This window comes from Lates calcarifer, linkage group LG5 (assembly GCF_001640805.2).
Source record: "Lates calcarifer isolate ASB-BC8 linkage group LG5, TLL_Latcal_v3, whole genome shotgun sequence".
Classification (NCBI taxonomy): Eukaryota; Metazoa; Chordata; class Actinopteri; family Centropomidae; genus Lates; species Lates calcarifer.
Genome location: NC_066837.1, coordinates 27,544,094 through 27,562,213, shown reverse-complemented (window position 1 = coordinate 27,562,213; position 18,120 = coordinate 27,544,094). Strand labels below are relative to the sequence as shown.

The 18,120-nt window shown below is 40.0% G+C and overlaps 1 protein-coding gene across 3 annotated transcripts; it reads left to right on the top strand.

Moving 5' to 3' along the window:
* The first annotated feature begins 390 nt into the window (after nt 1-390).
* LOC108884512 (D-aminoacyl-tRNA deacylase 1) lies at nt 391-18,120 on the top strand. 3 transcript variants are annotated; one of them, XM_018678428.2, is made up of 6 exons: nt 391-536; nt 972-1,062; nt 1,725-1,960; nt 3,465-3,562; nt 11,079-11,234; nt 14,808-18,120. In XM_018678428.2, exons 1-5 carry the CDS (start codon nt 494-496, stop codon nt 11,232-11,234), a joined length of 624 nt encoding a protein of 207 aa, XP_018533944.1. In that variant the 5' UTR covers nt 391-493; the 3' UTR covers nt 14,808-18,120. The 3 variants fall into 3 exon arrangements, with proteins under 3 accessions (XP_018533944.1, XP_018533943.1, XP_050926845.1); XM_018678427.2 differs by having other exon boundaries at nt 11,079-11,243; nt 14,808-18,118; XM_051070888.1 differs by lacking the exon at nt 14,808-18,120 and having other exon boundaries at nt 11,079-12,117.

Genomic DNA, 18,120 nt, shown 5'->3' with positions numbered 1-18,120 from the left:
AAGTTCAAGTTAAAAGTGACATTATGCTTAATATATATTGTACTAAATAATCATTATACATGCATTAAGATGCAAAGAGCATTTACATTCTTAAACAGGTTGATGCTAATTACAGCTATATACTGTTGTTGGATGTGCTGTACTGTATAACAACACATTGTATATGTATTTATGTTGCAATGGCTGTCATATAAATGTAGTGTTGCAAACAATACAATATTAACCTTGAAAAAGTAGTAGCAGTAATTAGCAGAGAGTTAAAAGTAGAAAGTATAGGTACTTCAGAATTATACTACTGTGGTAAATGTACTCAGTTGCTTTCAGTTACATGGGTCTGAATGGCTTGCTAGAAAGGCAGTGATTATCCAGCAGCCTCCCGGAAGAAGCAGAGGATGTGTGCTGCGTGTTGCGGCCGCTGGAGGGCGACAATGCTCTGTCATCGCTGTGATTCCCAGGAAGTTGTGAGAGCGTGCTCCCCAACAAAACCAAAACAATGAAAGCTATCATTCAGAGGGTCACCAAGGCGAGTGTGACAGGTAAGCGGCTGTTTTGAATTGAGTGAAACTTCCACGCTTTGAGGCATTCCGTAATGTCCGTCAACCGAGGCTAACAGCTTCAATTTATCAACCTCGCTGACCATGCATATTAGCTAACCTAGCCGGGTTAGCATTAGCACACCCAGCAACGTGAACGAGGCGTCAGAAATAGCCAGGCGTGTCTCTGACTGGGGTGCAGAGCACTGCTGGCTGTCTGCTTCTGCTCGGAGGGAAGTCAGTAAAGGCATTTTCACCGCACAAATACTGAACGTGTCCCCTGTATGTGAGTGCTCGTGACAGCTGAATGATAGTCTTGCCGGCTTCTGTCCTACACACACTATGATGTCATTCAGTCTGTCACCTGTCAGTCTGGGCTGCTTGTCACGGAATGACAGCAGCAGCAGTTCATCACTCATCATCTCTGTTTTCCTGCAGTGGGAGAGGAGCAGATCAGTTCAATAGGACGAGGACTGTGTGTACTGCTGGGTATATCTGTGGAAGACACCCAGAGGGATGCTGACTACATGTGAGTGTGTTGCACCAGATTCAACACCCTGACTAGATTTGAAATATTTAGTTCTATTTAGTTCCATTAATTTCATTTAATTAATGGAACTAAATTTAATTAATTTAGTATAAAAATCTTATCACCACAATCTTTATAATTGATCATAGTGACCATAAAGATTACATTAATATTTAGTAATGTTACTAGAGTTCAACTAGAATGAATTTACATTTGATGTTGGATTTTCTTGCTGCACTGAAATGACTGGGAGCCAGTGACATACATGTGTACCATACATTTGAAAACTATCTGCAAAATAGTAAAATAAACATCATTAGTTGCTAAGATCTAAAGTATTTCTACATATGACAGTACCAGACAAAAATATTGTAACTTTGACCAAAGCCACTAAAGTGTAAAAAATGCATTATTTTAGTCAAAGTTTAGTTTCATATTGGCCTGCCTGGCATGAAAAGAAATCCTTGCTTGCCTGGAGAATTGTATTCAACAGATTAATGGTGTAAATCCAGTGTGGTCCCACCGATAAGTTCTCTGCCAATATTGACCAGACTGAACAGAGTAATTCTCACAGTCTTAGTATAGACAGACAGAGTGGATGATTGACTGCAGCTCAGACTCAGCAGGCTTATTCTACACTGCTAAAATCCTCATTTTGTCAGAGTACGCAAGATCCTGAACCTGCGGCTGTTTGAAGACGAGAATGGGCGAGCGTGGAGCAAAAGTGTCGTGGACCGGGACTTGGAGGTACTGTGCGTGAGCCAGTTCACCCTGCAGTGCATACTGAAGGGCAACAAGCCAGACTTCCACTCAGCCATGCCTGCAGAGCTGGCCCAGCCCTTCTACAACAGCATCCTGGAGAACATGAGGAGTGCCCACAAGCCAGAGCTTATCAAAGGTGGGTGAAGCAATAACTACCATCTTCTCTGCCCTCCTTCACAATCTCACATAACATGCTGTTTTTATGTTATGTTATTATGACTATTTTGAAAGGAGTTTCCCATTTTGTTGTTTATGGCCTATTGTATACACTCACTTGTCAGGTTATTAGGAACACCTAGCTAAAACGAATGCAGTCTAATACAACAGTCCTGCTGTAAATCAGAAGTAATTTTCAGTTTTTGTTGAAACTGTGTTAAAGAGGTGTTGATTCAACTGTAGGATCATTGTGGAGCCTGCAAGTTGTGGTGCTGTTGAAATGCATTGAATTACACAGAGATGTGTGTCCATTATTTAGCCTACCCTCACTGATTTGAATGGGGTGGACAAAATAATAGGAACACTTGTCCAGCGCCTAATGCAATACAGTTCACCAGCATCACGAACTATGTCCTCTGAGAGGATCATACAGCGGATCCAAGAGCTCTTTAACACAGTGTCAACAAAGACTGAAAACTTTATGAGAGTAGGATTTATTGCTGGATTGTTATATTAGACTGCATTTGTTTTAGCTAGGTATTCCTAATTAAGAGAAAACTGAGTGCATGAGCACATACGTCATTTTATGTGTACACATATGTTGTCACACCAGGGTCAGATATAAAATAGCTGTTAACCATTGATTATATCTGAGAAGATGGTGGATTTTGTGAAGTCAGTGTTGAAAAACATTAAGAATTTAAAGGGGGATTGTGAGAAGAGTGGAAAAACAAAAAGTCATTTTGGGCAGAATCCCAGGAGTTTACAGGATAGCATAGCTAGAAAACACAGCTACTTGTTTCCAAGCCAATTAAGAACAAAAGTGTCAAGGGTCACCATTATCACCACTCATTTATAAGTTTGGACCAGTACCCTGTCCCTCCTGCTGTTTAATTGCCTGTATTCCCTTCTCAGTGTAGGGTTATGGCAGTTTAGGGGGTGGGAGGTGTGGATTATCCGTGCTGTGACGCGGTGGCAGTGACGGTGGCAGTGAATTGGGTCAGCCCACCAGGGAACAGGTGCGGAGAACACCTTGTCCCAGCAAGGGAGGCATAAGGCTTCCTAATTAGCCCCCCCACCTCCCCTCCAGAGAGGAAATATGATGATGCGGCGCTTTTCCACAGCGGCCCATGGCTTCATTGTGCAGATGGTGTCATTAATCTCACGGACCCAGTGGAAGAAAGGAGAACATTTAAGTTGAAACTTCCTCTCCTCTTACAGTCCCTTCATCTTTTGTCCCCAATGTCTCAAGGCTCCATGTTATCCTACATCTTAACCAAACATCAACTGCTAATGGCCAACAAATTCCACTGGTTTTTACTGCCTGTCAATATTAGAATGTGATGTCATTTGGGATGTGCTGGCCTATTTAAATAGAGTAAACTGTGGCAGTGATGGTATTAGATAAAACATGGGCTTGTGTGATGTCTTGAAGTTTCTCAACGACTTGCAAACTGCCCTTGTGTTTTATTTTGTGTTTCTAGATGGGAAGTTTGGAGCCTACATGCAGATCCACATACAAAATGATGGACCTGTTACCATTGAACTGTCCTCACCTGCTGGTCCCACAGACCCCAAACAGGTATGTTGTTGAGCATGAAGTTTCAAGTAGTTTGACAAAAAAAAAAATCTTGGATCTTGGCACAAGGTCAAGCTCTGTCTTGGGCTTTAAACCACACATCATCAGGTAGAGTCTGTTTATCGACTGGCTCAGTTGCCAGATGCAATTGAAAGCTCACAAAAAAGCTTGTGAATGGACCTTTAGTTAAGATTATTTTACCAAAGGCACATTTTACTGAGATATTTTAAAGCAGAAATGTCAAATGTGCTGCATAAATGCACAAAATAATCATTGGAAAATCCAATTTACAATCCGTCCATTTTGGGACAGAAATTGGTTATATTCATTTTGATATCAATATTCTGCATTAAACCGTAAATTTGAATCAGTCTGATATCTAAGATCGTGATTTCTCGATCCAGGGATCCGGCTCACCATTGCATAGAAACACACAAAACTGCTGGGTCTACAAGTGTATCTACAATTTATTGATTACTAAAGTGAATATAGATATAGAGTGAAACATGTGAAATGAAAATAAAGGATGATCAAACTAGCATGGTGAACTAACAGCAGGTAAAATGAGCAGAGTGATCTGGTGGAAGCAAATCGTTCAGTCTCTAACTATAATCTATTTGTACTGAATTTGGAGATGTCTATTGATAGCAGAATGTAGAGTTGACTTATTTTATCATCAACCCTGTCACGAGCAGAATGTTAAGACCGGCCTACTGCGAGTTGTGGCAGCTGCAGACTTGGCTGGAATCCAAGCGGCTGAGGATGTGGTGGTGACCATGGAAACGCAGGATCCAGGTGGATTCTCCTGGAGGCCATGTCTCTGGTTAACACGGTGACGGATTCTGCCGGTGTCTCAGTGGTTCAGCTTTAGTTGAGTTCATGCGCAGACTTTCTGTCTCTGCAAACTTAGTTTCTTGCAGGTTTCTCTGCAGGCGGTCGTGTAATCTGCGGGCCTCTCTCGCGGATTGAGGAAAAATAAGCTCTCATGTAGCCTACTTAATGTTTTCTGGATAACTTTAGAGGAGGCTGGTGTCGGCCAGACGACTAACCCTAACCCCAACCCTAAGAGAACAAAGGAACAGAGAAAATGAAAGTGCAATGGCGAGTGGCTGTGTAGCTTGGAGCTGATTTCAACCAAAGGCATTGTCTTTTACACGCCAGAGTGTTTATTCTCTTGAGTAGCATCAGGTTTACAGGCGGAGTGAGGTGGTCTCAGCCAATCATGGTTTGTTGTCCTCATTTTCTTTGTCTCAGTTAAAGCGAAATGTGATTTAATAAACTCTAAATTATTAATCTGGAATACTTGCACATATCACATATTCACCTTCCACCATGATCAGTTAAGACATTGTACAAGACGAGATATAACTTGGTGGCACTAATACATTAACAATACATTAATACAAACATGAATCAAAACACATTACTTAAATCTTAAGACAATTAAGCTGATTAACTGCAAAAGAATAAATTGTGTTCATCATTAGTAATAAATGAGTGGCATTACAAGACATGAAGAATTATCATTTGATTCCAATACCTGAAAAACATCATGTCTAACCTCTTTAGTTAAGCTTAGACATGGTCAATAGATGGTAATATGGTTCCATGGCAGATTGTATTACTAATTTAGCAACATAGAAAATTCAGATTTTCACCGAATTACTTGTAAACATTTGCTAAATAAAATGGTGTTCTTTACAAAATGGTCAGACAATGATTTCCTATAGTTTCAAAGCTAAAGAGAAATGTGGCAAGGTTCTGGTCTGGAATGTGACGTAATTTACGAGCAGATCTCTGGTGCAGAGAAAGGTAAATAAATGGAGGAGACAGGACCTAGTTAGGTCTGTGGATCTGAGAGAGTCTGATCTGCATAGTTCCTTTTCAGGTTACTGTGTTTATAAAGTAACAGTTGAATGTTGAATGCAGAGACAAAGTGTGAGTGTTTATTCTTAAGTCCCATATGAAACGTGGTCCATTAGAATTGTCTCTTCTGAATGGGCCATTTGACCTTTGACCCTGGCTTGGGAGGAATAGTTCTGTATCTGCTTCTTATCACAGAATGTTGGGAAGGCAGAGGAGAGGATGGGGGTTCAGGTTGTAATTCTCAGTAACTGTACTTTTACCTCGGTGCAGTTCTGGGAACACATCCATGTCTTTTTCTATCAATGTGTGATAGTCTGATCATAGGTGCCAGGCTGACGTCAGGCTGATGCCTAATGTTGCTACAAATGTAAAAATTGGTTCTCATTTATTCTGCCACTGCATCTAAAAAATACAACTAATTAATGTATGATGTGTCATTGCACTTTTCAAGGACCCATATCATTCCTATTTGCACCACTAGGTGGTGATATCTGCTCTTCTGTTTCTCATGTTACATACAGTGCACAGTTTTAAGAAAAAAATTATAATAATGACTCAGTAACATGATTTGTCCACAGACAACATTTTTTAAATTGATATTCATTTTACACTAATGCTGACCTCATCTGTGTAATATTTAAGGAATGAGTAAATGATACAACAGGAATTTAAAATGTAGCCTATAAAAAAGTCGTTGCAACTACAGTAAGCATTAAATGATGTAGTGTGTGATCTGGGCTATTGTGTATTAGTAATCACATTGCCTCTTAATGTATGTACCCCATAGTATTGAAGGCAAACTACTACAAGCTTAATACTGAAAGGATTATTAGTTACTTGTACTAGTCTTATATGGAAATTTAGACAAAAAAGAACACCCAGAGTGCAAAAGTCACATCCTTGCCAAGTCTGACGTCCGCCATTGTCACCTCTTCCATCGCCTTGTGGAGCAGGACTGATTCACTGTATTTTCACTCAGTCACCCCCATGGCAAAGCTGCAGTCCCCCCAGTTTGGTTTGTCAAGTGTGCCTCTGCGTGTGCGGTGTTATGTGTGGGCTACAGATGATCGGCACAGCCCCACATGCACAGGCTTTGTGGAGCTCGCTGTTGCTACTCTATGCTCACCCTCTGTGGTACCTGTCCCTGTGTGAGCTGACCAGGCCTGCTCTCAGCACGCTTATATTGTCTCCTCTTCACTGTGATATACCATTCTGTACGCCTCATAAATCCAGGATTTAACCAATCAAATCAGGCTACCTCAATTTAAATGGACTGCTTTTTATTTTGATATTGTGTGCTAAGGATTCGAAGTACATGCTTAGAGGCAACTGCTTGACAAGTTTCCACATGCTCCATTCTTTTAGGGGAAAGGATACCTCTGTGATTAGCAGATGAGTTGTTTGATGTCATCTTAGGTTGAGTATCAAACTTCAGTATTTTAAATCCAAAACATTTCCAGAGCATCAACTCTTGATGGCTTTATACTTATTTTATCTTATCTAATAAATGATATTTATTATCATTAATTAATAATATTATTATATTATAATATTATTAATATTTTACAAGATTAGGGTGACAGCCGAAATGCAGCCTTACAGAGCCACTAACTAAATGCTAATGTCAGCATGGTCACTGTTACAATGCTGATGTTTTGCAGGTAACACAGGTCATAATTTTTACCGGTTTACCATCTTAGTTTAGCATCTTATCATGCTAAAGTTTTCTAATTAGCTCTCACAGAGACTGATGGTAATGTCATCAGTTTCAAAACCAAAATAAGTGAGAAATTTTCATTTTGTCAGTAGGCTTCATCCTCTGGGGACAGTGAATGCCTGAACCAGATTCCATGGTAGTCTATTTAATGGTTGTTGAGATACTTCAGTCCGAATTAAAGGAGTAGACTGACGCTGCCATAGGTTGAGCCAATTATTGTATTACAATATATATATAACATAAATAATTGAAAATTGCACAAAGCTCTCCTGTTAAAGCTGTGAACATGAATCTTGATAACTCTCCTGGTATCAGACCACTTGTTTTTGTTTTTGCCACATGAATCAGATTAATAGGCCCTCATAGCAAGCTGCTGGTAGCAGACATTTTGACTTGTCATAGCAGGAAAGGCACAGATGGAACCAATAACATTAATGATGATGTTGTTGCAGCAATTAATATAAAGATCTGCTATAATTAATATTGTTCAGTTACACTCCATATATCTCCCCCCGTAATGGCTCTTCTCCCCCCAGTTTGAGAACCAGTGGATTCATCAATAATGAAAATGTGTCTTGTTTGTGGCTTTCTTTTTCATAAACTGAGTGTCTGTTATGTGTTTATTGTTTTTATAAATAAAACCAAACCACAGTAATGGCAGGTTGCAGCCCTAGATATCTATCTGACTAAACAACTATAAATGGCTTTCAGTAGCATTGACTAAAGCTGTTCACATCAGGAGGTTAGTCATGGAGATATTAAACACTGCCTCTCAGTATCAGGGATACACTTCTCTCAGCCTCTTATTCCAGCTATTTGAAGGAAGTTCATATATCCATCTTCCTCAATCAATTCTGGTCACTGCAGTGGAAACAAGCCAACATCCTTACGCTTAGGCTAAGGCCTTGGCTGCTCTCCCCTTTGTGGGCTTGGCTCACTTGCCCAAATTGAGGGATATTAAGTAGTCCTCAGAATTTTAATCTTGTCTGTTTGGGATGTTTTCCTGTGGGGGCCAAGGAGCCAAAGCCAAGCCTGAACATGAGGGATAAAAGGCCAGCCAATAGGCTAAGCTTGGCACAGGGGGGAAAATGAAGCAACGGCCAAGAGACACTGTTCCTTTCTTTCCATGAATCAGGGATTTAGTCCACTGCAGGGTCAAGCGGCCAGCAAACAATGGTGTTATCCAGAGGAATGAAAATCATCCTGTTTGGATGTTCTCTTTGGGACGCTCAACGGCTTGGGTCGATAGCAGAGGGGTCCTAAGTTTTTCTGTTTGTTCACCTGACTGTGCATTTTGTTTTGGGCTCTGGGCTGAAACCCAACATACACAGAAATTATGTAATGTTTGATCATGTTGGATCAAGATTCTATTGGGTTGTAATTCAGAGTTTTGGGGTTGAGTGTAGCTTTAACATTAGGGTTGGAAATACTGATTGCTTATGTTTCCTCTGTGTCCATTTTATATGCATATGTTGAATGCATGTGTTCCCTCTGGTTTTTATGTACCAGATGTTATATCATCAACAAAGACAGCAGGCCTGGTTTGATACTACAGCATGTTAATGGGTTCAAATGGGAATAACGCTGAATTTTATTTTGTGCTTTCTGAATAATGTAATGTCTTATGCAGTGCTTTGGATTTTTAAGATGACATTTAGTTCATAAATATTTCCTCTGCAGCCATAAAAGTTTTAGCATCTGTGTTTACAGGCCTTTTTCAGATGACGGGTAGCATACCCACCTCTTCATTACTGTTGTGGTGTTTCATAAACCGTGAAGAATACAATGAGAAAAGAAGGAGTATTGGGTTTGATTTGCGTAGTGACTAGTCGTGCTGAGTGCCATTGTGAAGGGCTATTTTGGAGTGTGTGAGAGGCAGTGCATGCAGTCACAACAACAGACTCATTGAAGGGATCATATGACAACCCAGAATAGCTCCAAATGAGGAGAGAATAGAAGTGGTCTGCGTTTTCACAAAGAGAAGTCAGATGTGGAGTGTTGGTCTCTGGCGCTGATGTTCCTCCTCCTTTGTTTAATTAAATATACTAATTTACATTCATGTTGGGACCTTTGGGTGAATGCTGAACACACTGTAAAGGTCATGATCTGCAAGTCATGATGCAGCATGTTCATGCTGAGTGCCTCAGCCCTCTGAGCCAACAGGATATAGATTGACATGTTTTTTAATAGGACTGGGCAATATGGCCAAAAATGTTATCACAATAAAAATGTTCATGTCACTCGATATTGATAGTTAGCACAATAAATGTCAGATTATTATTTCTTTTGACTATTTAGGCAGATTTTTGCTGTTCAAGAAACCAGGTGGTCAGTTGTGGTTTTAAACTTTTCTTTAGGATGACAGTCATTTGCCAAGCAGCAGAATATTTCACAAATCTGAGGCAGAACTTTCAAAAAAATAATTATATATAATTATTTTACAATACACAAGGCATACCTCTGTTCCTGAGAATTTGCAATTTTTGTGCATGCGATTTAAGCATGGAAATTAATTATATCAAACATTTATTGGCCATTTGTTTTATTGAGAAAAATTATATTGTCATTTTTTATTGCAACATCTTTTACATTGCGATGATTATTGTTATTATTTTATCACCCAGCCCCAGTTTTTTTTCTTATTTTACAAGTTAAAGAAAAAGCTCAATATATTTGATTTATGGTATTAAAGTTTAACGAGCATAAAAAAAATAATATAAGAAATAGATATAAGATATAAGAAAATGTTTTTTCTGTGCTAGCTAGCCGGTAAAACAGAGATGCTAAAAGTTAGCAAGCTAACACAATTTCAATGACAATTTAAGAGGCTAGCTATCATGGTGCTAGCTCAGCTGTCATGCTGTTTCTTCTAGCTTCTGCCTGTTTTGTGTTCATTTAAGACCACAGGTTTTAGTTTGATTTAGCAACTGACTGAGGAGAGTTCATCTGTTCATCTCCTCTGTTTGTATTCATTTATCCAGCATCAATCATAAGATATTTTATGTTTCCAACCTGGAAAATTTCCAAAATTCCCCATCTTAATTTCCCATGGAAAGTTTCCAGAAAGTTACCGGAAACTTTCTAGCAACCCTAGTCCAACGCCACTGCTCTTAGCAAGAAGCTAATTGAGGAAATAGGTCTCAGTGCCTTCAATATCATCAACATTTCTTTAATTTTCTTTATTGTGAGTAAAATAATTTTGTTCCTACAAATTTAGAGTGAATTTTTGAAATGACGCCACAGTTATTTAGTGTTGTACTTCCACAAAGTTTTGGGCACTTGGAAGAGACAGATTTAAAAATGAATGGTCAAAACTAAAGCAGCAGAGGCTGGGATATACTTTTCCTTCCTAGAATGAATCAGGAACTAGGTTCTGTACTTCCTATAATGCAAATTGACTACTCTACAATATGTTAATTTAAAGTCAGTGGTGATGTAAGTTATATTTCTCAGATATTTTGGTGGAGCTGAAAATTAAGTTATACAGCAAAAAATGTTTTGTCTATCTAAAATATTAGTGGTAAATTTCAGCTTGCTGCTCAGAATTAAAGAGGAGAGGCTTCTTTCTAGGCGCACTATTTTGCAGAGATGACACATAAGAATCACAGCTGGATGCATCAAGCTCAGGCATGTTTTCTGGAAAAAAACACTTGATGACGAAGAAATAGACAAGGCAAGTTGAATGTAGAGGTGGAGCACTTTGGTGTCAGTCACGTGTATGGATTTTTCCTTCATCTGTTTTTCCCTCTAGAGGCACCTAAATATTCTTCAGGGCAATTTTGAGGTAGAATCCAAGCTTTTCTATTCATTACGTGTGTCATCTCCTTTGACGTAATTGTACATTAGAAATGTACATGTTAAGGCAACATGAATGGAACTGTATGTTAAAGAATTTATTTATGACCCAGGCTTTCATGTTTCTTGTGTTTTCCTCAGCTGTCTAAGCAGGAGAAGCAGCAGCAGAGGAAAGAGAAGACGCGCTCCAAGGGCCCCTCAGAGTCGGGCAGGGAGAAGGGCGCCCTACGTTCCCGACAGGATCCGAATGCCAGTAGTGGAGCAGAGGGTGACGTATCCTCAGAGAGGGAGCCCTAGGTTAGCAGGGTGAGGGAGCATAAGAGACACACAAAAACACACAAACACATGCAGTCACTTGCAGCACAGAATACCAGACTACAGGTCCTTAAAATGTCTTAAAGTGTCTTTAATTCAGTAAACCTGAGGCTTGTCTTAGAGACTACAATTAGAAACCTTGAATCATTCACCATGTTGTAAAAGTTCATCTTAAAGCAACAAAATGTAGGCTAACTTTAGTTGAGAAACAGCAGCCTCTGCAGTTATGTGTGGTAATTAATTCTGTTGGACTTCAAATCCAAGCGGTTGAGTGGTTTTCATGTCCAGAAAACAAAGCCTATCAATTGCTTGACCAGAGCTCCTACTGCCTGGTTCCACTCACTGAACTGAAACATGGCTGAACAGTGTATATTCCTCATGATCCCTGACACACCATTCACCCTATTACAAGTTGGTGTACCATCAAAATGATTCTAAAGCTGTTATTTTAAGACAAAGTAGTCACATAATCTTACTTTAACTTGAGCTTATTTTTTGTGCAACTGTAAATGAAGTTGTCTTTATTTATCTTCCTCCTACAGTCCAAAGACATGCAGGTTAATGGTGATTCAAAATTGTATGTTATGTTTTCCATAGAAATAACAGCAGCAGTTTTCATAGGTCAGACCTAATAGCTGTTGCTCTTGTAGCATCGCTCAAGTTTGAAAGCAGTAACACTCATGGAAAGAAACAAGATATTTCATGCACTTACCATTTCCCCTTCTTAAGCAAGCTGTAATTTCTTTCACAAAAGGAAAGATGTATTCATCTTAAAGTTGCCTTAAGTGCGCTATATTTGTTATGTACTTTTTGGTATTTTATATTATTTAATGTAATATATCAATAAAGTTCAGGTTAACAGTCATCAGAGTTGCATTAATTGATTTTTTGCCTCTTGGGGGCAGTGCAACAAAAGGAAACCACAAGATTGACATATTGTGACCTAAACAAAGAGATTTGACTAACTAATGCGATTAAACAGTTGTCTATGTTCACATCCAGTAGATTCATTCATTCATTTGGAGTTGTGTTTCTGGCCTGATGAACCTAAGTCCTATAATCACACACCTTCTACCTCTGTTTTGGTCTTCACAACTCCTGAGGGAAATATTTGGCTCTTTCGTGGCCACCTTGCTAACTTTATCTGTCTGTTGTTTGGTGCTGGTTATGTGGTGTACAGTGGTCTTATCAGGGCTTTTTTACTAGCTAGGTACTGCTAGAGGTTGATGAGAGAACCAAAACAGCTGTTGTTGGCCTTAAAACCAAAACAATGGGCTACACTTCAGAGAGCTCGTAGAGACTAGTGCAACTTTAATAAAGCACGAGATAATGTGAATTGTTTTTCTTATGCCAGATCTGTTCTCATTCACATTCAAAAACCCTCAGAAAATCACATCATCATCACACCATCAGTTTCTATAAATTTTTGATTGCCGTATTCCGGCAAAATGCTTTATATATGCTATATGTGAGAAACCCTGAGACACGTGAGCACGTGGTTAAAAAAAAAAAAAAGTTTTGAAAATCTACAGCTGTGTTTTTTGGCACCACTTTTGCACTGTTAACAAATACATTTGCCCCCAAAACTAGTTCTCTTCCATTAATTGTACTAGTGTATTGTGTCATGTACAATATGGCAGCTTTAAATGTGCAGTGTGAAGCAGCTACAGAGCCTCAACATCTCTGTTTTCCACGTCTCCTTTTCCTGTCTGTGCCTGCTTTCTTTGTTATTGTTGACATTGTGGTGAAACTCGGCAACACTCATGAGAGACAGACCTGTTTGTTTCTCATTCTGTGGCTCATATTGCGGGGATGAGAAAAAGGGGGAGGAGGAGGAGGTTGGGGTTGCTCTTATTTGCCTTCAGTATTTGTTTACTAGTGCAAAAACAGTTGAGTTCTGGGAGAATAGAGACGGGGAGGCATTGAGTCAGCTCCCTCCATGTCCCTTCTGCTCTCCCTGCTGAGGCTGCTGCTGCTGGCTCCTGTGGCACAGCTCCTCTCCCGGTGTGAACTTTCTGGCAGGCACGCACGTTAACGGATACTTCAAACTGGCACTGTAACTGCACAGTGTCCATACGTAATGCTTCTCTGTTCTCAAAGACGACTATAGTTAGTTATATACAGATAGAAACATGTTTCACACCATTACAAAACATCTGTTGTATTGTTTTTGTCCTGTTTGGTACTGCTTCGTCTGCTTTGTAACTCTCTACATACACACACACACTCCATCCCTTGTGGGACTTTGTAAGCTTGTAGTCCTATCCCAAACTCTTCTGCAGCAGGGGGCCCTGCACTGTAATCCTCAAGTGCATGTTGGGTAAATATGTGCCCCAAGACATGGAAGATTCAGCACCTTGTTACATAAGGCCTTTTTGTCTGACAGAGAGCCAGAGCGAGGGAGATGGGAGAAAGGGGGGAATGAGAAGGAAGAATAAGCCAAAAAAAAAAAAAAAGCCTGATAAGTCTTGAGAGTTATTTGGTTTTTCATCTCTGGGTGTGCAGCAGGGGAGTGCACACGCAGCACTTCTGCAAATGCGTCCGCTGTGGTGGGACGAGAGACGGAAGAGGGAAATTTGGATGTAAGAGAGAAGTCAGACACGGGGCTTGCTTGCTTGGCTTTGTCACTGCATATTTCAAAGGGGGAATTGGTGTTTCTGAGGTTTGCTTTGCATGACTTAAACATGAGCTTTGTGCACTTTCCTCTGAATGAGTAATTTGTGACAGTCCTCCATTATCTCTTCTGGTCTTCCTTCCTTCCCGTCTGCAATGTTCTCATTTTGATATAAACAGCTTACACGAAGGTTTCTGCTGCTTGTCAGGCAGCTGTGAGCAATTTCCAACCCACATTGAAAATTGCTTTTCTAATTGTTTGCAAATCACCTATTCCAAACTCAGAGATGTATTCGGAGAGTAGATGTAACTTCAATTTTAAAGTTTTATGTAGCTGCTTTCATAGTGCCTTTTTATATTTAATAAAGCCTACAGTCACATTCTTTGTGCAGATCTGCTAATAAGATCTGCTAGTAAAATGCTGATTCCAGTTACAACTTTTGTCATTTTGTTTCACTGAATCTGTCTCTGTTCACCTAAAATAGGTCTGTATAAGGGTAACCTGTCCTTGAAGTGGATGTGTAATGTGTATTTTTAGTATTTAGCAATGCATCTGTGTCACTTGTGCTGATAAGCCTAAGAGAATTCTCATGATTTCAGTGCCTGGTATAAATAGCATTCAGTTTGCTAACATATTAAATCACTTAACAGAGGTGAAAGTATTTTTGGCCTGCTCTGCTGCCCTCTGTTGGCCCAAAAGTCAAAAAATGCAGCTTTAAAGTGAGAAGTTGTAACTTGAATTCATTAACTAACATTAGTCCTTAAGATTTATTTTTGTTTGTTGTTGTTTGGTTCTCTGTAGTATACTGTAAGTAGCAGTCGTTCAGAAAAAGTTATGCTTTAAACTTTTAAATCCTTTTTCTTGGTCATTATTGACTAATGATAACACAAATGACAAGAACCAGAGACCAAAATGACTCTATTCTGTTTTTTCTCATGCAGTTGTCATACTGGGGACATGATGGTGAACCCAGTTTCCTCAGGAAGGCCGTAATCCTCAGTGACTTACACCTGATGGTGGACTGTCCTCCTTCCTGTTTGGAAATCAGCAGGATTCTTTCGGCCTGTTGCAGAACATCGTCCCCTTGCTGGTGTCCTTGGCCTCTCTTCTTCAGAATCAGATAGGCGTGGCTAGGTGTAAACAAAGTAGCAAAGAGGATATAAGAGACTGAAGAAGGGTGCATAGAAAGGGAATGTGGGTGTTTTTGGATAGACATCAGCAGCGCTACATTATGTGACAAAGTAACTTTCTGTGCTCTCCTACTCTGTCTTTTTCCCACTGCCCTTCAGTCCATGTTTCTACTGCCATCTGTCTCTGTCTCTCTCTGTCTTTCTCTTCAGACTCTCCCTACCTGTCTCACTCTCAGCCTGCTGTTCCCACTTAATCTCTGTTTAGAGACACTGACCCTGAAGCATAGCTCAGCTCCAAGTCCTTGGCCTGTAGAACAGCAAAAGAACATCAGGACAGTGATAAGGTAACAGCCTTCCCATACTGATCGAAACAGCTACACATCATGCTGGACATTTTACATGTGTTAAGTCTACTTTAAAAGATTAGGTTCAACTGAAATTACTCCAGCACACAGGTCTGCTCTTTAAATTACATGCCCTATGCTGTCACTGGGCAGACAGGAGAAATTTATATTTTATAGCTACACCTAGCAAAACATTAAATTTAATTTAAACAGCAGCCCACCTCCAAACATGGACACATATCTTGTGTCACACCTTAGCTTGCTAAATTAGCTAACTAACAAATATCCAAATATCAAACCTGCCCACTCAGCAGCTTGAGGCTAAAGGAGATGTTTTGATTCTCACAGACTGCTGTTTTTCCTTTCAGCAATAAAAAGATATGACTGCAACAACTAATGACTAATTGTGATTTCAGTTGGTCTTTAAATCTTAAAATGTTACCTGTGCGCACCACATGTTTTGACTGCAGGGAGAGATAGTGCCATAGTACTGGCTTCAGCTGTTGTTGATTTTGAAGTCTTGGATCGAGTAACTTCAGTTTAGTGACTATGAGTCCGTTTGTCTCAATTACCTGTACTTTACCTCTATGGAGAGGAGCCAGCTGTGCTTCACTGTCAGTGGACAAAGGCACCAGTGTGGCTGGGCAGACTTTGGCTTCACAAAAATACATAAACTGTTTTTGATTATTGCACTGTCCTGCTGTCACCTGACGGATCTGAATGTACATTTTGTTGTCATTTTATAAAGACATCAATAGAAAAAGTGACCCATGCTGCATTTGTGTGTTTTTCCACACTTTATTCTGCTTGTTTTATGTGATGCAAAAGCACGGATGCTTGTCCTTATTTCTACTTTCAGCATCACCACCTGGCCTGTCTATACTGTCCCAACTTTAGCTCCTGAGCTTTTTTTTAGTTCAAGCAAGCTATTCCTAGCCAACCATACCATATAATACCTCCCTCTTTCTTTCTCTCTCTCCAATGGTGCTGAGCTGAGGTTTCTCCATGTTGTGGTGGAGAGCGGCAAGAGAGGGAGAGGAGCTGCTGTAGCCCGGACGAGGGAGCTCTCGGAAAGGGAAGACATGACCCAAATACGTCTGCTACCTAGCTAGCCTTAGTGCCGCTCCAAACTGGGCTAGAACTGCAGCTCTCCTCTGCAATGACTGCATTGTGATCCCAATGCCAGACAGGTTTTACAGGAAGAGGAGGAAGTAGAGTGGGGGGGGGGCTCGGATTATTGATGTACTGTACCAAACATCTGAGAGGACTGCAATAAAACTGTAATAGGATGAGAACAGGGAGCGTTGAGCATAATGAGCAGGGCAGATGTTCAAGGTTTGTCTATCTATGGAATCACCTGAGTATTTCAAACCAACATGGCTGTTTGTGTGTTCTTGCGTGGACACCCTGAGCTGCAGGGCAGGGCAGTAGGAGTGGGCGTGGTGTCAGTCAGACATGGGAAAGTGGGTTAAATTCCAGGCATTCTCTTACATCTGAAACCACACTGTTTCTGGTTGTCTTCTCTACAACTTATCTTACATCTTGTGTGTGTGAGAGTTCTTTGCCAAGCCCACTGGCTATGGAAAAACAATTTAGCTGGATTTAATTTGTTACTCCCCCCCTCCTTCCCCTCACGTTTTTTTTTTTCTTTTGTGTGCCTCTGAGAGGTTGGGAATTCATCTTGTTTAGAACTCTATGCCCAGTCCGAGCTCACTTTGCAAGTTAGGCAGGCTCGGTTTCATGGCAGCTTTAAGGCCTCCAGTCGTGTGGATTGCCACTTGAGTTTGTTTTCCATACATGATGCTATAAATAGGTGGTGTGTTCATCTAATTTGGAAAAAAGTTTTATGTGGAAACAAAAACTATTTTTCTTCAAAATATGATGCACATCTCTTGCTTTCCTTCCTCTGCATACTTTGTCTTCTGTTTGATCTGTCTTAGCCCCATACTCCAAAGGGTTAAAAAAAAAAAAGCACAATGAAACCAGTTGCCTAGAGCCCTGACCACTTTTTCCATTCTTGCTGGAAAGTTTCCAGTGCTATTTATATGAAACCTCAGGCCCGACAATCAAGAAACCCTCTTGGCCAAGATAAAGTATTTCCCATTATCCTAAAGTTTTGTTTCACTCAAATCATTACATACAAAACATCAGAAGTGGAAGACACACAGTGGAGTCTGTAGTTCTCTGTTTTGTGAACACGCATATGCAATGAAGGAGTAGACAACACATTCAAGCAGGCACAAAATCAGTCCATATGACCTAACTGCTATTGTGTAATCAAAGACCATACTACAGTACATCTAATCTGTCTGGGGCTTGATAAATGATTTGCTGCAGTGACTCTCATTTTAACTCCTTTGTATTTTATCCATGTTCAGAGGGAATGGAATTCACTTTTGGCTGAGATATTGACATATTTAGAATGATAACACTGTTACTTATTATTTGTAGGAGAAGTAGTGTTTGGCTGCTGTCCACAGGGTTTGCGTATGCTTGATTGGGTGAGTGGTGCTAGTCCAAAACTACTATTAAGGTTATTAGAAAACCAATGCAGCTTTACAAACAAAATTTTATATTATTCTTCAGCAGTACACTGTAATTTTCCTACAAGTACAGACTGGTGGATTATCACTAAAAGATATTCCCAGAAGAGGGCAGTGAAAAGCACACCCAACAAACTGCCTCCAATCATGATCTCCCCTTTACTTTCACTTCATTTGCTTTCAACACACAACACACTACATTATTGAGCTGTTATGTCAAATAAACAATGTTGGCTA

Coding starts and splice junctions, on each gene's coding strand:
- LOC108884512 (XM_018678428.2), top strand. CDS start 494: ATGAAAGCTATCATTCAGAGGGTCACCAAGGCGAGTGTGACAG. Junction 537..971: donor CACCAAGGCGAGTGTGACAG/GTAAGCGGCTGT, acceptor GTTTTCCTGCAG/TGGGAGAGGAGCAGATCAGT. Junction 1,961..3,464: donor CAAGCCAGAGCTTATCAAAG/GTGGGTGAAGCA, acceptor TTGTGTTTCTAG/ATGGGAAGTTTGGAGCCTAC.